Source organism: Alternaria ethzedia, assembly GCF_023757985.1.
Source record: "Alternaria ethzedia strain BMP 0044 chromosome Unknown scaffold_21, whole genome shotgun sequence".
Classification (NCBI taxonomy): domain Eukaryota; kingdom Fungi; phylum Ascomycota; class Dothideomycetes; order Pleosporales; family Pleosporaceae; genus Alternaria; species Alternaria ethzedia.
In genome coordinates, this window is record NW_026056214.1 from 95,694 (window position 1) to 114,845 (window position 19,152).

The 19,152-nt window shown below is 53.2% G+C and overlaps 9 protein-coding genes across 9 annotated transcripts; 4 read left to right on the plus strand and 5 right to left on the minus strand.

The window, feature by feature from the left end:
* Positions 1-1,164: 1,164 nt before the first annotated feature.
* PRP45 (mRNA splicing protein) lies at positions 1,165-2,886 on the plus strand (the record flags this gene model as incomplete). The annotated part of the gene is made up of 2 exons (XM_049379114.1): positions 1,165-1,342; positions 1,397-2,886. The coding sequence occupies 2 exons, from the start codon at positions 1,165-1,167 to the stop codon at positions 2,884-2,886; spliced, it is 1,668 nt and encodes a 555-aa protein (XP_049231025.1).
* Positions 2,887-3,505: 619 nt separating this feature from the next.
* Positions 3,506-4,587, plus strand: J4E87_007520 (uncharacterized protein; the record flags this gene model as incomplete). The annotated part of the gene is made up of 3 exons (XM_049379115.1): positions 3,506-3,730; positions 3,796-4,308; positions 4,360-4,587. 3 exons carry the CDS (start codon positions 3,506-3,508, stop codon positions 4,585-4,587), a joined length of 966 nt encoding a protein of 321 aa, XP_049231026.1.
* A 456-nt stretch (positions 4,588-5,043) lies between these two features.
* On the plus strand, positions 5,044-6,955 carry J4E87_007521 (uncharacterized protein; the record flags this gene model as incomplete). Its single annotated transcript, XM_049379116.1, has 3 exons — positions 5,044-5,997; positions 6,049-6,490; positions 6,636-6,955. 3 exons carry the CDS (start codon positions 5,044-5,046, stop codon positions 6,953-6,955), a joined length of 1,716 nt encoding a protein of 571 aa, XP_049231027.1.
* Positions 6,956-7,165: 210 nt separating this feature from the next.
* Positions 7,166-7,558, minus strand: J4E87_007522 (uncharacterized protein; the record flags this gene model as incomplete). The annotated part of the gene is made up of 2 exons (XM_049379117.1): positions 7,166-7,353; positions 7,411-7,558. The coding sequence occupies 2 exons, from the start codon at positions 7,556-7,558 to the stop codon at positions 7,166-7,168; spliced, it is 336 nt and encodes a 111-aa protein (XP_049231028.1).
* A 311-nt stretch (positions 7,559-7,869) lies between these two features.
* Positions 7,870-10,565, minus strand: J4E87_007523 (uncharacterized protein; the record flags this gene model as incomplete). Its single annotated transcript, XM_049379118.1, has 4 exons — positions 7,870-9,766; positions 9,823-9,881; positions 9,954-10,356; positions 10,456-10,565. The coding sequence occupies 4 exons, from the start codon at positions 10,563-10,565 to the stop codon at positions 7,870-7,872; spliced, it is 2,469 nt and encodes an 822-aa protein (XP_049231029.1).
* Positions 10,566-11,254: 689 nt separating this feature from the next.
* J4E87_007524 (uncharacterized protein) lies at positions 11,255-13,073 on the minus strand (the record flags this gene model as incomplete). Its single annotated transcript, XM_049379119.1, has 3 exons — positions 11,255-12,281; positions 12,369-12,863; positions 13,069-13,073. The coding sequence occupies 3 exons, from the start codon at positions 13,071-13,073 to the stop codon at positions 11,255-11,257; spliced, it is 1,527 nt and encodes a 508-aa protein (XP_049231030.1).
* Positions 13,074-15,061: 1,988 nt separating this feature from the next.
* J4E87_007525 (uncharacterized protein) lies at positions 15,062-15,847 on the minus strand (the record flags this gene model as incomplete). Its single annotated transcript, XM_049379120.1, has 2 exons — positions 15,062-15,594; positions 15,685-15,847. 2 exons carry the CDS (start codon positions 15,845-15,847, stop codon positions 15,062-15,064), a joined length of 696 nt encoding a protein of 231 aa, XP_049231031.1.
* A 1,038-nt stretch (positions 15,848-16,885) lies between these two features.
* Positions 16,886-17,964, minus strand: J4E87_007526 (uncharacterized protein; the record flags this gene model as incomplete). The annotated part of the gene is made up of 2 exons (XM_049379121.1): positions 16,886-17,218; positions 17,263-17,964. The coding sequence occupies 2 exons, from the start codon at positions 17,962-17,964 to the stop codon at positions 16,886-16,888; spliced, it is 1,035 nt and encodes a 344-aa protein (XP_049231032.1).
* Positions 17,965-18,483: 519 nt separating this feature from the next.
* On the plus strand, positions 18,484-19,034 carry J4E87_007527 (uncharacterized protein; the record flags this gene model as incomplete). Its single annotated transcript, XM_049379122.1, has 3 exons — positions 18,484-18,592; positions 18,644-18,759; positions 18,813-19,034. 3 exons carry the CDS (start codon positions 18,484-18,486, stop codon positions 19,032-19,034), a joined length of 447 nt encoding a protein of 148 aa, XP_049231033.1.
* Between the last annotated feature and the right edge of the window lie 118 nt (positions 19,035-19,152).

A 19,152-nucleotide genomic window follows, 5' to 3' on the forward strand; every position in this document is an offset into this window, starting at 1 on the left:
CGGGCGTGGGTGGGCTTGCTCGGGGGCGTGCTCTGCGACAAAGAGTTGCGCCGCTGGGTGGTGGTGTGTTGTGGTGCTCCTCCAGACGATTTCCGAGAATGGGTCGGCATAGCTGCAGGCCTGCGCTGGCACACCAGACAGGGATGGCGGACAACGTTTCAGAATACTCAGCCCGTCATGGCTGCTTTTGCGACCCACAGTCCGCGCGCGAGCCGTTGAATATTGCCAATTCACTCTTCAAAGTTCAGAGGTTGATGCTGCGACGCTGGGGATCCCTAGCATCTTGACCTTGGCCGTTTGCGTCTAGGGTCCCGGGCCACTCTGCACGAGATGTCACAGTCCTTTCTGGAACGAATGGCCGCCTTCGAAACCGTCTCTTAGCAACGGCATGATGTGCAGCGACTAGCCGTGCTCTGCCCTTAACCTATATCGCACCCTATATCGCACATCACTCGCTCGCCTCTCTCGACTACCAGCGTGTCAAAGACGCCTCTACCCGACTAACTTTCCCTGCAAGCTGACCTTTACCTGCGCGATTATTACCTCGCCATTGTGCGTGTCTGGCCCAAAAAGCATGCTGGCTCTCATTTCGTCCGGTGAACGCACACCGCCGCTTGGCCCTTAGCAGGAACCGCTTCCAAGCTTCTCCCGAGATAACAGATCACGATTGTGACTGCAAAAACATTGTGCTGACTGACTCTGTTCCTGCATTCGCCATCCTGGTCAACGGCAGGTTGTAAGCGAGTAGCAGCGACGGACGGGACTTTTACCCATGTCAGTCGCAGGTAAGATTCACCGGCGCCTGAGTCGTGAAGATTAAGGCCAGACATCCTCACTCCTGTAGCAGACACTGTAATCTCGCGCACAACACAAGGTTCGCTGGCTCAGATTTTATATCGATAGTGAAAGCTACTTAATGACAGTCGGAATTGCGCGCTTCGCATCATTGATTGGCTGTTGCGTTGTAAAGGGCAGAGTACCTACATAGTAGAAAGTGGACGTGCTGGGTTGGGGCAGCCATGAGCACGTGACCTCGGCGGTGGCTGAACCAGAACGCCGAGGGTCTGATGAAATCTTGCCCAGCAACATCATCACCACCACCAGTGCCAACCGCGATACCCAACCCTCATTGCATCGCGAACTGCCGTCGCGCCTACACCGACCATGTCCGTTGCAGCTTTGTCCAAGTCGCTGCCGAAGCCAAAATACTCGGGCGAAGAGGAGGAGCTCACCAACAGCACGCGCGTGCTAACCGCAGAGCAATATGAAGCGCAAGTAGTCGCGAAGAAGGGCCCGCCGCCCTATGGCCAGAGGCAGCACTGGAGGCCCCGCGCGCCTGAAGGTAAGCAAAACACGTATGGAAGACACATGGGAGATGTACTGACATCATCTCTAGACTTTGGCGATGGAGGCGCATTTCCGGAAGTACTCGTCGCGCAGTACCCGCTCGACATGGGAAAGAAGGGCCAACCATCCACATCCAACGCGCTCGTGAGGAGAGTCGACGGCGAGGGCAAGACCAAGTACGACGAGATTGCGCGACGCGGACACGGCGATTCGAGGATTGTGCAGGCCAGCTTCAAGGACCTCATTCCTCTGCGCCAACAGGCAGACGCTGGCGAGCTGGACTTGTCGCGTCCTTCTGCGGAGGTTGTCCAAGCAACTAAGGAGAAGACTGAGCAGGCCCTCATGGCACTGGTTCAAGGGCAGACTGCCGCGCAACGGCCCAAGAACGTACAGGGCAGAAAGAACGATGAGCCGACTTTCGTCAGATATACACCCACGGCTCAGCATGGCCAGGCCCAGGGCCAGACGCGCATCATCAAGATCCAGCAAAGACAGATCGATCCCATGGAGCCGCCCAAGTTCAAGCACAAGCGCATTCCTCGCGGACCACCTTCGCCTCCCCCACCCGTTCTGCACTCGCCGCCGCGAAAGCTGACCGCCGAAGACCAAGAACTTTGGAAGATTCCACCCCCAATCAGTAACTGGAAGAACCCCAAGGGATACACAGTGCCACTAGACAAACGTCTAGCAGCCGATGGTCGGGGGTTGCAGGATATCACGATCAACGACAAGTTTGCTCAATTTGGCGAAGCGTTGCAGGCAGCCGACAGACATGCACGAGAGGAGGTTAAGCAGCGTGCGATCATGCAGCAAAGATTAGCGGAGAAGGAGAAGCTACAAAAGGAGGAGCACCTGCGAAACCTGGCGAAGGAGGCACGAGAACAGCGCGCCAACACCTCCCGAAGACGATCACAGAGCGAATCGGACACTGATTCGGAAGAAGAGGCAGTGCGGAAGCGAATGGACGCTCGCAAGGAAAGGCGCGAGGACTTCCAGCGCGAACTCCGTCAGTCGCGGATGGGTACCGAGCGCAAGATCCAGATGCTGGCTCGGGAGCAGAATCGTGATATTTCTGAAAAGGTCGCACTCGGTCTGGCAAAGCCGACACAGAGCGGGGAGTCCATGTACGACTCGCGGCTGTTCAACCAGTCCAGCGGATTCAACGCTGGTTTCAACGAGGACAACCACTACGACAAGCCTCTCTTCGCAGCTCAGGATGCTATCAGCAGCATCTACCGTCCGAGTGTACAGCAGGATGACGGAGAGGACGAGGGGCAGACATACGACCGGATCACCAAGTCGAGCAAGTTCGAAGTTCTTGGAAAGGCCAAGGAGGGCTTCAAGGGTGCGGATCTGCAAGAAGCCCGGGACGGACCAGTTCAGTTTGAGAAGGACACTGATGATCCGTTCAACATTAACCAGATGATTGACGAGGTTCGTGGTGAGAAAGGCGAGAAGACGGGGGAGAAGCGTTACGGCATCCAGGAGCCGGAGGGCAGATCAGCCAAGCGCGCCAGGGTTGATGATGACAGTGATTGAACGTCTTTTAGCATTATCGAGACATATTTTAGGCGTTTGGGTCTTTTGCATAGCTCGAGTTGCTAGTGCAATATTGTAGCATTTTACTGCGACCAAAACGGTCATCATTGATCTGGCTCAATCTTCTTAATACAAAATTCACCACGCCCAATTGGGCGTCCATGGTCACAATAGCCTGCACGATTGTGTTACCACACCTACGACAGTCGTCGTATATGCTTACTACCCGTCACTCTTCCATTGGCCAAGTCCCGAGGATCCCAGTCTCGGAAGCCGCACCTTCGTCGGAAAGCCGCACCGACAACAGCTTCCGTCTGCGTCTACCATCGACGCCATACACACCTTCGCTCCACAGCCCCACCGTGCTATGTCGTACGAAAGTACAAGCCAACGGCGAACCCTGAAGTTATGCGCCTTGCGCTGGTGTGCTTGACTGGCCGACATGCTGCCGGCTGTCGGATCTCGATCGTACTGCTAATCGTTCGCTGTTTGCTAACATCTGAACCGTGTTTACTGCGCAGCACTTTAGGTCTAATTGCAATCGCACAGAGGGAAAGACAATACTGTCCTTTGATGAACTCAAGTGCAGCTTCAGAAACTCTTTATCAAGGACGTCATCATGCCGGAAGAAGCACAAGCTTCACAAGCTCACCACCCTTCCGCGGTATCGGATAGCCAGGATCACAAGTTCAATCCGAATTTCACTCAGGCGGTAATCAATGCGACGGGACCGAAAGCTACACCTAGGGTCAGACAGCTCACAGCGGGATTAATACGGCATCTTCATGACTTTGCGAGGGAGAATGAACTCACGGTCGATGAGTGGATGACAGGAGTGGAGTTGGTACGTCGAGAGCGTTCTATGTTGAATATCCTGAGAATATAGCTCGACGTACTAACGATGGGCAGATGAATGCAGCAGGTCGCATGTCAGACGCCAAACGCAACGAAGGCCAACTGCTCTGCGATATCCTCGGCCTCGAATCGCTCGTCGATGAGATCACGTACAAGCTCGCCTCGACCGCTGCCGACGAACCCACCGCGACTGCGATTCTAGGCCCCTTCTACCGCCATGATGCCCCGAAGCTGCCCATGGGCTCCTGCATCGTGTCTAAGGAGATAAATGAGCAAGGCGATCGGACATTCATGCACGGCACCGTCACGGACTTTAGAACCGGGCAGCCTATCGAGGGTGCGGTGGTGGACGTATGGCATACGGCGCCGAATGGCCTATACGAACAACAAGATCCAGACCAACCAGAGATGAATCTCAGAGGTAGGTTCACGACGGGCAAGGACGGCAAGTATAGCTTCTACTGCTTGAGGCCGGTACCTTATCCTATACCTTTCGATGGGCCAGCAGGCAAAGTGTTGCAAGCGCTGGATAGGCATCCGATGCGGCCGGCGCATATACACTTCCTGGTATGTGAAGCCTATGACGAAGGTGCAGCCTGATGTGCTAACTTATCTTAGCTCACAGCGCCGGGCTACAAACCTATTGTTACTCAGATCTTCGACCGAACGAGCAAGTACATCGACGACGATGCCGTTTTTGCGGTCAAGGATTCCCTTCTTGTAGATTTCAATCCTTTTGAGGGAGATCCGAAGGCAGACTTTGAGCTGCCGTACGATTTCAAGATGGCGAGCTTCGAGGATGCAAAGAAGCACTCCGTTGCGGGGACGACAGAAGAAAGCGCGTGATCGGTAGAGGTTCAAGCTATCAAGGAACTTCAGCATCGTTTACGAGGTGTTTTCCGTTTGAAGCTCTAGTTGTCATGTTCTAATCGCAGCTATTTGTTTCCGATATCATTCCGATGTTGAGCCGATCTCCCCGCACTGTACTACTCCGCTAACCGTCTCCAACCGAACCGCGGTTGTCATACGCCTTACGTGCGCCCTAGACAGATGCTAACATCATGTGAATGTTATGGTGTTTAGCGTCCATGTTCCGCGTTGTTCCTGCTCTTCTTCTAAATCTTGCTTACGTATCTGCCTCATTCGGAATCCTCGGCACAGCACACGGTAAGCTTGTCGCGACTATATCTTCGCAAGGGTTACAACACCAACACAACTAACAGACGTGGAATACAGTGGTATTGATTAGTCACTTGAGACCTGCAACACTTAAAAGGAGGAAGAGCTAGAGGACAGCCCGTCATGGCAGACAACAAGATAACCCTCGGCCGCTACATGTGGGAGCGTATCCACCAAGTCGGCGTCGACACAATCTTCGGTGTACCCGGAGACTTCAACCTGCAGTTCCTCGATTCCATCTATCTCACTCCAGGCCTAACCTTTGTCACCAACCAAAACGAACTGAACGCTGCCTACGCCGCCGATGGTTACGCCCGCATCAAGAATACGCCCGGGTGTCTCGTGACCACGCACGGTGTGGGTGAACTTTCAGCTCTGAACGGCATCGCAGGTAGCATGAGTGAACACGTTAAAGTTGTCCATGTTGTTGGGCAAACTACGCGGGCCATGCAGAAGAACAACATGATGATCCACCACAGTATTGGAAACAAGCCAAATCACCAAATGTACAACAAGGCTAGCGAGGGGCTGAGGTTCGCGGCTGCAGAACTCTGGGATGTTGCAGATGCACCGAAGGAGATTGATAGAGTGCTACGGGAGTGCGTTATCAAGAGTGGGCCTGTCTACATCTTCTTGCCGCTGGATCTGAGTGCCGAGATGGTAGATGCTGGGTTATTGGAAACTCCGATTGATCTTGCGCCACATGTGGATGAGAAGGCGCGGGATGAAGCGGTCAAAGCTATCGTGGCCGCAGTCGCTGAAGCCAAGCAGCCAACAGTACTGGTAGACGCTCTCGTCCATCGTTTCAACGCTGTCCAGGAAGCCGCGCAGCTAGTCCGCAAACTCAACGTTCCTTTCTTCTCAGCAACCATGGGCAAGGGCATTGTCGATGAGACAGAAGAGAACTTCTTTGGGGTATGGAACGGCGAAGTCAGTTCTCCGGGTGTCAAAGAAGCAGCGAAACAAGCAGATCTGGTGGTGACTCTGGGGTACATACCTGCTGATACGAACTCGGCCGGTTTCTCAAGACCTTTGGACGAGACCAACACCATCCACATCAACCCACACGACGTTGTTGTAAGTCCCTCGCATACCTCATCTGACGTCTATTACTGACATACTTCCTAGGTCAAAGGCAAATCCCACCCCAAAACACCCATCAAAGCCCTCCTCGAAGCTCTAACCACCGCCCTACCATCAACCCCCCAACACAAAATCCCCAAACCACAACTCCCACCACCGCGCACACCCCTCGACGCAAAATCAGCCCACCTAACGCAATCTCAACTCTGGCCCGCCATCCAATCCTTCATCCGCCCAGGCGACGCTCTCGTCAGCGAAACCGGAACCTCGAATTTCGGTCTATGTGACATTGACTTCCCAGCGGACATCAGGCTCGTAACGCAGATCTACTATGGCAGTATCGGGTTTGCTACTGCTGCGACGCTAGGTGTGGATATAGCGCGGAGGGAGCTCGACAAGAAAGGAGAGGGACGGACTATTCTCATGACGGGAGATGGAAGCATGGCTTTGACGATTCAGGAGATTGGGACGATGATCAAGGCGAAGTGTAAGGCGATTGTTTTTGTGATTAATAATGAGGGGTATACGGTTGAGAGGTTGATTTGGGGGGCGAGGCAACGTAAGTGCTCTTCTCCTTCCTTCCTTCTTTCTTTACACGCGAGCAACATCAAACTAACCACCATCGCATACAGCATACAACGACATCGTCCCGCACAACTACTCGCACCTCCTGCCCCTCTACCGCCACCCCTCCCCCGAATCCTCCTTCCACCGCGCAACCACCTTATCAGAACTCTCCGCTATCCTAGAGAAACCGCAGCTGCAAAACCCGCAGAACGTCCAGCTTGTGGAGCTGGTGCTGGATAAGATGGATACGAGTTGGAAGTTGGGGACTGCGCTCGCGTGGAGGAGCGAGGAGCACAAGGAGTATCTTACTAGAGAGGGGTTTGTGGATACGTATGGTGGGTGGGGGTTGGAGGGGAAGGCTGGGGGGAGTGTGAAGTGGAGTTGAGGTATGCATGGGTTGAGGGACTGAGAAGGAGAGGGGTTGTGTGAAGCGTGTGCATAGATGATGTGTCTGCTTGTATGCAATTCGATCATAGATCAAGCTTCTTGACTCTGATAGCTTATCGTCATCATTATCCAACTGTCTCTCCCGCTTCTTCCCATTCCTTCGTCTTGCCCACCACCATCCTTCTCTTTCCCTCCACCTTTCCCATATCTAAGCAAACACCCCCAGTAAACAAAACCACACAACAATCAACTCATAAATCATAACAGGCTGCCTCTCCCACCCATACATGACAGCCGCAAACCCCAATCTCAGCGGGATGGTCGAAGCCATCATGCGACGGTTACCCTGGAAGGTAAAGATGAGTTGGTACCAGCCTACTGCTACTGCGCCGAGGCCTTTTTCCTCTCGTTAGTCCAGGGTTGGGTATACATTGAAACTAATCCTCGACTTACCGATCGATTGTAGCGTTTTATCTGGACCCTCCATACCGGTGATTGCAGAGTACTCTTCAGGGTTGATGAACGGGTAAACGCCGAGGGCTATGTTGACGATGGAGTGGAGGATGAGGAGGAGGCGCGCCATGCGCGATATGGGTGACATTTTGGCGGGTATGAACGTAGTCAGCGGTGTCGAAAATGCTTAAAGAGATGGTATGATTGATGTTTGGGATGTTGCAGCGAAGGATGCAGCTTTCCAAGGCATTGGCACCAACCCCGCTAAGGCAAGGCGTGCCGTTTTTAGCGCCCACGTGTGCGGCGGGCGTGGATATTCTCTGGTCTACGAAGTCTTGGAATTAGATCCACTTTTGTGATTGTTTAGGATTCGTTGTCGACAGATGTTATCTGGCACCTACATTTGTGTGCGCATGAAAAAGACAATGCAGGTACAACAGACGTGCAGCCAACATGCGCCTAAACACCGAATCCAGGGTTGCCGAAACTACTACCAGCAGCCCACCCATCAAGATCATAGAACCACTCCGGACTCCTTCCAAAGTGAAAACCATCCACTGAATTCATGGGTAGCCCCTGCATGTACGCATTGATATCGATATCCAACCCCATGTTCACATCTCCCAGATCGCTATCCAGCATACTCAGTCCGTCCATCGTGCCGTCGAAGCAAGGGAAATCTGTACTGTTACTGCAGCCGCTCTGGGTGCCGGTACCAGTAGGTAGATGCTTCCCAGTAACATCATCAGCGCCCTCGCCTCGACCATGCTCTCTCCCTGCGAAGCTGCTGCTGGAGGGACTGAGGTCGATGTCTTCGCCGTGCTCTTCGCGGTATACTGCTGCTAGTATCTGACTCATTTCTTTGGTAGATGATTTCGCTGCTTCGAGAACAGCTGCTTCGGGGTCGGCGCCAGATATCAAAGCATCGATGCGTGCTAGTGCGCAGTTAATGAAGACGACACCTTTTGCGTTTGTTTCGCCGTTTTGGACGCGGGCGACTGCTGTGTGTCGGGATGATTCCAGGACTTGACGTAGGAGCTGGTACTGTGGTGGTAAAGATGTCAACCCTGTAGATGAAGATGTTGAGGTTGGGCGTGTAGATACAAGAGGAGCGAACAGCGCCAATTCTTCTTTTCTTTCGTTGATCTGAGAGTTGAGTTCGTAGTAAACGGTTGACATTGCATAGAGAAAGAACGACTTGAAGAAACCCACGCATCGGTGCGTCATGCGCGTCCAATCGTCTTCTTCTCCCGTTGCGAGTTCAGTTGCTGGTGCGTAGATAGCTAGTGAAGTATCGAGACATATCTTCCTAGAGTAATGGTAGCGTGGGTTCTCGTTTGCTTTGGAAAAGTAGGGGCGGTGGAGGCAGAGGACGAAGCGCCGTACTAGCGTATCGGACATCTTGATCTGGAACGGCGTGATGTTTTGTCCTGCTGCTAATGCTGATTTGAAGAAGATGGTTTTCTCGCGACAGACGCTGATGAGCTTGGAGCCGATACGCAAGACATCGTCGTAGGATAGGTCGAAGCGCAGGTTGTTGATTACCCTAATGATCTCAAGGCGTGTGGGAAGGGTTTGTGTAAAAGCAATCTGTATGCTGCTGTCCGTGAATACGGTTGCTGGCTTCACATCGAGTGGTGTGTCCATGCCATTTCCCATATCTTCGTCGTTGATGTTGGAGGGTGGCCTCGTATCGTAGTCGTTCACCGAGATCATAGGCGGCATGCCCATATCTAAACTGCTTTGGGCAGTGATTTCCAGAACAGTTGCCCAGAGTCTGCGTCGCATCTCGCCATGGTAGACACTGATTTTGGGGAAGTGAGATGGGTCGCGATGTAAGCCGAGATGCATCGCCGTCCGCAACATCGTACCTGCAGGTATCCATATATGATCACCATCGATGCCACATACTTGACGTGCAATCAGAATCAATATCTGTATCTGCAGTCCTATCATGTTGAGCCGCGACTTCGCATGAGGTGCACACTGCCAATCCGCTGCAGCTTGGATCCATTTTGCAGCTGAGACACGAAGCTTGGCTTGGTCGGGCCCATTGTAGAACGGTACGGCAATTGCACATACCAGTAGAAACTTGTGAATAATGGACGGCTTTGCAGGCGTGGTGCCGAGCCAGTATGCATCGTAGACTCTTCTGAAGGAAGGTACGTGTAGTACACGAAACACACCTTCGAAGGTACGGAGATAGCAGTCGACCAGTGCGTCGCTGATTTCTTTCGGAGGGATGCACGCTTGCAGTTCTGGAGAGATGGAAGGCTGCGACATGCGAGAGGCCTTGATAATGCGAGCCATTCGCTTGACCTCTGAGACAGTAGCATACAGCTCAGTCGATTTGTTCCTATATGCTGCCATTAGATTTACTATCTTGAAAGAAAGACTGACAAAATGACATACACCTCTTTCCTGTTCGTATTGTGGTTCGTTGTAGTATTTGTATCACCGAGAGCGTCATACTATCACCCGTCAGTTAAACTCCCTTCAAATAAACAAACCCTGACGAGGAAATCATCGTTATCATCACTTACAGGGTCGATGGCGTTCATCCAATGACTCTGACCATAGTACTTTGCTTTCACAAACTGGGCGCTTGTATCACTTGCGCTTTCCTGTCTCGGCGATGTACTACTTCTCGGGTCCTCATTGAGGGTAGCGCTCGCCAGTCGTTCTTCCAGACCCTGAATCCTATCCAACAAGCTGTTGATGATAGAAGCTTGCGCAGAGTCCGAGTGCGAGTTCAAGCTAAAAGCCGGTCTATTGGAGGGCAGAGGCTTCGGCTGGCCGTCGCATTCTCCAAGAAGCCCGGGTGCCACATAACGATTGACGATTGCATCAAACTGACTGGGAAGCTCGGGCGCCTCAGGAGAAGAGCGAGCCGGATTTCGGTCGTGGACGTTGCTGTGACCTGTGGAGGGATCGTCTTCAGGTGATCTTTGATTCTCCGGCCGAATCCCCGGACGTGGAGGTCTAAACGTGCATGTCGCTGATTTGATCCTAGTGCATGCACCACAAGGTTTTCCTCGGTCGCACTTCACCTTGCGCATGCGACATTCGACGCATGATAGTGCTGGTCTTCGTCGTCGTTTCGCTGGTCCGTTGCCATCTGTGTCTGCGGATTGGATGGTAGGTTGCTCAACCATTTTGGCTCACAAATACAAGAGAATTGGTCGCAGTTATCTTGACTGCGTAGTAAGAGTCGTATACAGCATTCAAAGATTCTAACATGGTTGCTGGTCGATGGACAGGCAACCGTCGGTCTTCTGTGTAGCGGCTCGGTGCTCGGTCATTTCGGTCATCTCGCCACTGAGTCCGCGGCAGGGGCGTTGGCCTGCTCCTTCCGTCTCTCGTCGCAACAACACCATCCTTGGGGCGAAGGATTCCAGCTCGCATTAGCCTGGGAACGGTGTGCTTACACAGTCGCGTGTACTGACAGAGCGATAGAGTGTATGGCTATGCCCCGCGACATAGCTCCGTTTTGGGTGGCGTCCCAGCCTCCGCCAACTGATCCCCATCCATATTAACCACAAACGGTGTCCCTACAGCCTCGCGCGATCATCAACACTCAACTCCGAACGACTAGCTAGACCTTGAACCGCATCGGGTCTGTATTAGAGAACGCTATTGACTAAATAGAGAATGTACGTTGTCCGCAACAAGAGTTCCTGCAATAGTATGTATTCAAGTGCATCTCTGCTTATATCCTACAGGTACAAAGCGTCCTAAAATGCACCAACAAGCTACCCAGGTATCTCTGTCTGACGATGATCATACCTGCCCCCCTGATCATCCACCTCGCGATACGCCTGACGTACAAAAATCTGCGCAATCCTTATACACTCTCCGCGTCAACACAGCTATAAGATGATGCATCAGCTGCAACACCACCCTGGTAAACAGATACAAGCGGGTAAGGGCAGAGATCCCTCGACAGCACTGTTCCATTAACAGATTGCGTTCCAACTGCCGGTAGGGTGTCTGGAGCTGTCCCATTTTCGACCCAAGCGACAAGTTGTTGCAGCGCATTATTGACGGGTGCAGCACCAGGGCCGCCTGCACAATGATGAAGGCCAGGCGCAAGGAACAACCTGTAGTACTCATCCACATCGGCATCCAGCGCGGCTACACGGTCATAGTACTGTGTTGACCCACCCGAAGGAATCAGGTCATCTGCGATGCCGTGCCAGATGAGCAACTTCCCTCCTGCCTCCTTGAAGTCTGAGAGATCCGCGTCGTTGGTGTTGATGATCGAATCCCACTGCTGCTGGCCGGCGTACAAGTAGTCCGGTAGACGCTCCGCGGTAATTGCAGACCAGTCAAACGTAGCGTTCTTCTCGACGAAAAGCTGGAACCACTGCGCGCCGAGTAGCCAGGCAGCGGTGGTGAGGCAGGTACCTGAGGCTTGACAGTCCGTGTCGGTCGTTGCCTGGAGGGGTGCATCGAACGCGTATCCTGGGTAGATCTTCTTTCCCCGTCTGTCGGAGACACCATACCATGTAGCGTTGGCTACCGTTGCTGTTGCGTTGGAGATGACATTCGAGCTGCTATTGCCGCAGTTGGCGGGCTGTCCGACAACGGTGAAAGGGTCGAAAGAACACAACTCCGGGATGGATATGATCGAGTCTTTGACGCCGTCCAGTTCATCGCAAGCGGCGATCGCGGCGGCCCCAATCGCTTCGAACTCGCAATTGGGCGGGTATTCGCCGAGCGTGTTCATTACAGCTTGAGCATGGAACAAGCTGGCCAAGAGTGGGATGATGTTCAGTGCGGGTGCTGCAGCGATAATACCGTCAAACGCTTCAGGGTAACGTTGAGCCAGCATCATGCCTTGTCTACCACCCTGGGAACACCCAGTCCAGCTATGTCGGTTGTTAGCCACTGTTCGTCACAGACACACGATGAAGCATTGACCGCGAGTAACATCACAATGTCAGGGTCATACGTACTAAGAGTAAGCGGGAGCCTTCTGATAGAAGCTCTCGGTAACCATCTTCCCGAATATAGAGAGCTCGTTCAAAGTCACAGAGCCGAAGTTCTGTAAAGCAACCACGTCGACGTTACCCGGAGACTTGAGCGCCCAAGGAAGAGCGGAGACTTCGGTTGCATTGTGGCCACCGTCAGTGGAAGCTGCCGCATATCCCTGGATAATGGCCGGCAGTAAGCTCTGATCGAAAACACCAGCGCGCCAGCCGCCGCCTCCCACACCATTGAAGCGTCCGTTCCACTGCTCCGGCAACCATATCTGGAGGTTGACCGTGTCGTTCTGACCTGGATGGGTGTAGGCCATCTCTACACGGCAGTAGGAGATATTGTACGATGAAACTCCAAGAAGCGGCACAAGTTGTTCGGCTGGGATTGGCGAGCCTTCTGGTGTCCATTGTGTCTTGGGCTCCGCAGTGAACTTCGTGATTGCCGTGCCATCGAGGTAGGGTTGGGCAAGGCTTGAACAAGCCAATCCGTGCGCTGTTCGGGCTGTGAGAAACAGATATCATATCGATTGGATCGGACTCAACATACCTAATGCCGAATACATCTTGTTCAAGAAAAGACACGGTTTGTGCGAGATAGGGATTTGATGTTGAAAAAGGTGGTGACTCGCTCAAGGTGTACAGCAGAATGGTGCCTGCGACAACATTACTTATATACGACATGTTTCGTTAGCTGTGATGGGAGGCGGTTCGTCAACGCCCTGCCAATCCCACTATGATGGCAATGGCGGCATAGCCGACCTCGCGAGATGGTGGTCCATCAGGGCAAACGAAAACGAATAAAGCGCGATGCAATCGCTAGTAATCCTGCCTTGTCCTTCTGGAGCATAACTACTTCGGCAAGGCGGATGTTAAGCTTCCGGTGCAGGACCGGTAAACGAGAACGAGTACCTCTTTGATCGGCATCTTTAGCGTCAACCTACTAAATTAGGCTTTCTTTTGGCACCAGGCACCAACAAGTCTCGCCCCCGCATCACGTCCAAGCCATGTCGTTCTCGTTTACAAAAACCTCCAGGCTCACGGAAGCTTACAAACGAAATCACACCTACCGATAGGAGGAAAACGAATATGCGAGTGCCGAGATTGAGCGCGAATGGCAGTGAAACGATACCATAGGAAGTCACGGGCTGGATGCGACACGTGCAAGCGACGGCGCGTCAAATGCGACGAAGCCACACCCAAATGCGGAGCTTGTGCTCTACGAGAAGAACAATGCACCTACCCAACACAGAATGTTTCGACTGGGTCTAACAGGAGAGCGAAGACGGCGTTGACAACGGCATCATCATCATCATCACCACCACGATCACCTATACCAACCAAACCCGGCTGGTATTCGCTCTACGATGCCCACAGCGGCCCATCCTCCCGTCTAGCCACCTACAATGCGACCCGAACGCTCGAAATGCGGCTCATGCACCAATGGACCACAACCACCTACCTCACCTCCGTGCACCGCAACGCACTCGTCTTCCGCGACTACGCCGTAACCAAAGCGCTGCAACACACCTACCTACTCGACATACTCCTCGCCTTCACCTCTCTACACAGCGCCAGTCTCGCCTCCTCCCCCACCGCATCCCACGACCACGTCGCCGCCGCACTACACTACCAGAACAGAAGTATATCCGAGCTTAATGAGCAGGTGTCGCTGGCTTGTATTTCGAAAGAGAGTCTTGATCCGGTTTGTCTCATGACTGCTCTCCATGCTGTTGTTGCGCTCATCGCGAGTCTGATTCCGGCTACGCCGGGTGAGACGCTGGAATCTGTGTCCAAGGTACTAATGCGTGTGAGGAGGTATACGATGGGTATGAAGGAGATTGTGGAGGAGCATAGTGTGTGGGCTAATAGCGGGGAGTTGAAGCAGATACTTGGCAGTCCTGTTGTTGAGTTGGTAGGAGATGAGGGCAGGGCGTTCACGGCGGAGAAGCTGCGCGCGTTGACGGATGCTATACTCGCGAATATGGATCTTGATGATGCTGCGACGCCGTTCTTTCGTGGTACCCTGGAGAAATTGGAGAAGGCGTATATGGATAGTGATGGGCATTCGGTGGTTCCTTGGTTGGGTACCGTGGAGCCGGAGTTCTTTCAGAAGGCGGATATGGGGCAGGTGCCGGCTCTGGTTATATTAGCCTGTTGGGGAGCGATTAATTGTATTTTGGAGGATATGTGGTGGATGCAATATTCTGGGAAGAGGATTGTGGAGGAGTTGGCCTGTCAGCTCGAGGGCTGTGATAGCCGGTGGAACGAGATTCTGGATTGGTGTTACCAACAGGTTGGGTTAATGGCAGAGATCAGTGATCGCGTTCGAGGGAACGGTGGAGTTGGGCCTGGATCGGGTTATGTCGTTCTCTTTGGAGAGCATGCATGAAAGGCATCGTAAGCGAAACAGTCCAACTCGTACTCGTTCTCGTACACGCAATACGCTGGAGTCTGATTGCGGTGACGAGACGTGGAGAGATAGGCGTGAGCCTGCAAAACTAGTCTGTAAACCCATGTGGTACCTACAAAGGTACTGGGGAGATTCAGGTAACTAGCTCTACGTTAGCATCTAAGCCCGGTTGCAGCACCATCTCTTCCACTTCCTCTACACCAACACCTCGCTAAATGCCACGACAACTACTCATACATCGCACACCCACTGACGCCATCTACATGTCCTTTGTCAAATCGTAAATCTTCTGAATTTCCTTAAGCTCGCCCTCGTGGTCGAACTTGAGATCCTTCAACAATCCGTCTCCGAATCCAAATACCCAGCCGTGCACGACAGGGAACTCGTTCTCAGCCCAACACTGCTGCACAGCCGCCGTCTTGACCACATTCCGGCACTGCTCGTACACGTTGAGCTCTACAAGCTTGTCGTACTTCTCCTCCTCTGTGCCGCCGTTGGCCATGACATCGTCCAGCTCCTTCTGGTGCAGTCTGTAGACGTCGCGGATGTTTCGGAGCCAGGGGTTCAGCAGACCCATGTCTTTTGGTGTCATGGCGGCCTTGACTCCACCGCAGCCGTAGTGGCCGCACACGACAATGTGCTTAACTTTGAGGTGGCGGACAGCGTAGTTGACGACGGACATGACGTTGAGGTCGATGTTGTTGACGAGGTTGGCAATGTTGCGGTGGATGAACATCTCGCCGGGCTCGAGACCGGTGATGGCTTCGGCGGGAATCCGCGAGTCGGAGCAGCCTGTGGAGATTGTGTTAGCAAGTTCTAGGTGGTGGGTGATATAATGGAGTAGTGTTATAGGGCAATTGAGTCATTCCAGATGCAACTCACCAATCCATAGATACTCGGGTGCTTGTCCTGCACTCAGATCCTTGAAGAAGCCTGGGTTCTTGTTCCGCATCTCATCGGCCCATTTCTTGTTGTTTTCAAAGATGCGGTCATGGCTCTGCTGCAGGTACTTGCGCACCTCCTTTGGCTCTTCCTTTCCAGTCATTCTGGGCCAGGAGAAGTTTCGTTTGGCGGTAGTACTCTGTGGGCTGGATGCTTGCAAGAGGGATGCTGCCCGTCCGGTATGACAGGTACGCAGGGAAGTCTGATGGAGTAGAGAAGATATCGGAGAGGAAGTATGCAGTAGCGGTGTTGAGCTTGATAAGAGACGAGAGGCGGGAGCGAAGGACTGCCCCGCTGCAACTAGCTCTCGGAGAGCGTGGGGTAACCGGTGCGGCATGACAGGACAAGAAAAAACGACGCGCAAAGGCAAAACACCAATCCCAGTGCCGCGGGCAGTTTCGGTTTTGGAAGGGAGGGGACGCGACGCTGAATTGCTCGAATTATTTTGCTTCTGCTGCGCGCCGATTGGGCGCTCTGACGTCAAAGGATTGGCTAAGGATCTTTGGACCCCTGTTGTCGATCAGCGGGCGATGGGTCTAGCAACCAGATCTGGGTGAAACCATCGAGACGGTGCAGCCTCACCAATATCGCTGCGAAACAACCCAAGCATTATCGGCACATCGAATCCGTTAGCTGGCACACAGTATTCGCCAGCTGCACAAACAATATGGCTCTTGATGACGCCAAGAGAATCATCCTATCGCGCCATGCCGACCGTCTATTGAGCTCAAGGGCTTGGCCCAAGACGATCTGTCCTTCCGAAATTGCCCGCGCACTATCAACAGAGGAGCTGTGTGCATTGAACGCGTCAGAGTGGAGAGACACCATGGATGATGTACGACAGATGGTGTGGGAGAAGAGAGAGGTTGGGGCAGTCGAAGTAATGCAGAAGGGCGCAGTAGTGGACGTGGAGAGTTTGGCGGATCTCAGAGGGCCGATAAGAGTGAGGAATGTGAATGGATAATACAACACCGTATGGCTGGATACTCTTGCTGACGATAGCATGTATGGTTGCGATACAATACGAAAACTGATTAGTCGTTCCATTTGACCCGATGTGCTGACCTTGAAGAGCCGCACCCCACGAACTCTGACAAACTCCAATATATGCATGCATCCAAACCTTCTTAAGTTCTCAAACTTAGGTGTCAGGATGCTTGGCGCCACTCGCATCGAGTCCCTGCCACTTCTCTTCGTCCCACCCCATGCTGGGATCTGTTGCATTCCCGGCTTTGCCCTCTTCTGTAAGATTCTTGATGTCGCTCCAATACTCCAGCTTCTTACACTCGTTATCCGCGGCTTCAATAGCCTTGAGCAGGTTGTTGATTCTGCGTTCCTCAGCGTCGCCTTCAGGCTTGTGGTCCTTCTTGTGTTGCTCGCGGTGGTCTTTGGCGGCCTCGAAGCGGTCCATAAGTGTGGAGAGGAGTTGGCGGCGCGAATTCTGGAAGATGAGCATCGACATGATGGACGGTATCTGAACTCGTTAGCTGTGTTTGCATGGGAATACAACATGCATACCTGTTCTGGGAGGTAGTGCAGCTCCTCCCCTCCATCGTCGATAAACTTGTGTATGTAAATGATCTTCTCGCGATCAATGGCGGCTGCCTTGAGTTTTCTCATCAACGTCGCAATATCCCTAATCTCCTCGTCTAGACTCGTCTGTGCGCTGTCGTCCAACAGACCGCTGCCAGTGCCAAAGGTGGCTGATCTAGCCAGTGTCGTGCCGATGCTGAATGTCTCGCCAAACATGCGCTCCTTCGCATTCTTCTTGGTCTTGGGTGGCAGCCTCTGCTTGACCCGCCTCCGTAGCCAGCGCCGCCGCCGAACGAAGCTGTGGAACCACGGGTGGTTGCCATGCCACGCTGAACCCTTGAAGAGCAGGCTGTACTGCCAACCCTCTTCGTCGACATCCAGACTCATGTCGACATACCAGCTCTTCCAGTCCCATACCCAACTTGGGTCCGGGACTTGTGCATTTGTGATGTTGACTGCTGAAGGCTTGAACTTGGCATCCTGCCACGGCGCAGGGTCGATTCGCAGGTTCCATAGCGCTTTGGACGAGAAGAGGGGAATGCCGAAGACGAACCAACCGCGTTGGTTCTCGTAGAGGATATCGATGTGCGAGTCCGATGTGGTAGACCGCTGTTCGGGTTGTGTAGCCGAGGTCGGTGTGTTGTCGCCGTTGGTATGGTCGACGAGGTTTATCTGTTGGTCCGCCATGCTACAAGCGTGGTGGGTGTGTCAAGGAGGGTAAGAGGCAAACGCCGTTGCTATCGTGGATACATGAGGTCGCTGTGGTCAGGCAGGCGCGGCACGCTGCGCGGTGGTCGCTAAGGCAGTCGCTCGAGGCTGGCTTGTTGTGAACGGTTTAAGGGGCGCGCACAAGAGACGGCACGCTGGGAAGGCACGATCGAGGTGCGACAACGATGCGATGAAGAGAAATACTATGATGACATTATAATTAACATGTGGAAGCGAAAGCAACGAGTGTAGGTAATGTGGATCCGGCTTGACGCGCTCGGTAGAGTCCTAGTTTGGTGATCTGGTTCGCACGGCACTGAAAAGCCCGTGCTGCAGCTGTCTGCCATTACGTCACACATGCGCTTGTTAGAAAGACGCCTTCCAAGGTTCCCCTCCCTCGCACAACTCTGATTCTACATCTCCAATTCGAATCTCACATAGCTCGATCTTACTTCGAGTCCAATCAATACCACCTCACAAAAACCCCATTACATCAACATGTCTCGTCGTTTCGCTACATACGGTGGTCTCGCTGCTGTTGGTGGTGTCACCTACTACCTCTACAGCGCTGGAGGCGACCCGAAGCTTGCCGAGAGGAAGGCTGAACGTACGTCCGGAGGGTGTTCAACTTCCATAGTATCTTGACTAACATGTATAGATGACGCTGCGACTGCCGCACGCAAGCTGAGAGGCGACTACCCTGGCCAGGACAAGGAAGCTAAGAAGGCCGGCCAGGAGGGTTACGAGGCAGTACGCGCCAGCGCACAGCAATACGTATGTCCAGTGCGACTTGATGTTACTCGTGACAGTATGCTGACCACTGCTAGGCCGACCAAGCCAAGGCGGAAGCGAAGAGGGCGGAGCAGAAGTTCGATGCCTACAGCGCAGACGCGAAGAAGCAGTACGAGGAGGCCAAGGTCCGCGCTGAGCGCGAGATGCACGAGGCAGGCAAGCAGGTCAACGCGGCCGCCAACAAGTTCGATGCCGTTGTCGAGGAGAAGGCCGCGAAGACTCAATCATGGCTCGGTGGACTGTTTGGCGGAAAGTAAGCTCTACGTCTAGAGGACTAATAATGTAATGATAATGTGACAAGATGAGCTGGAGCTTGTTATTGAAGGTCTTGCATGAGCATTGGAGTATATAGGCGCAGTTCTTCTCATCCCAATA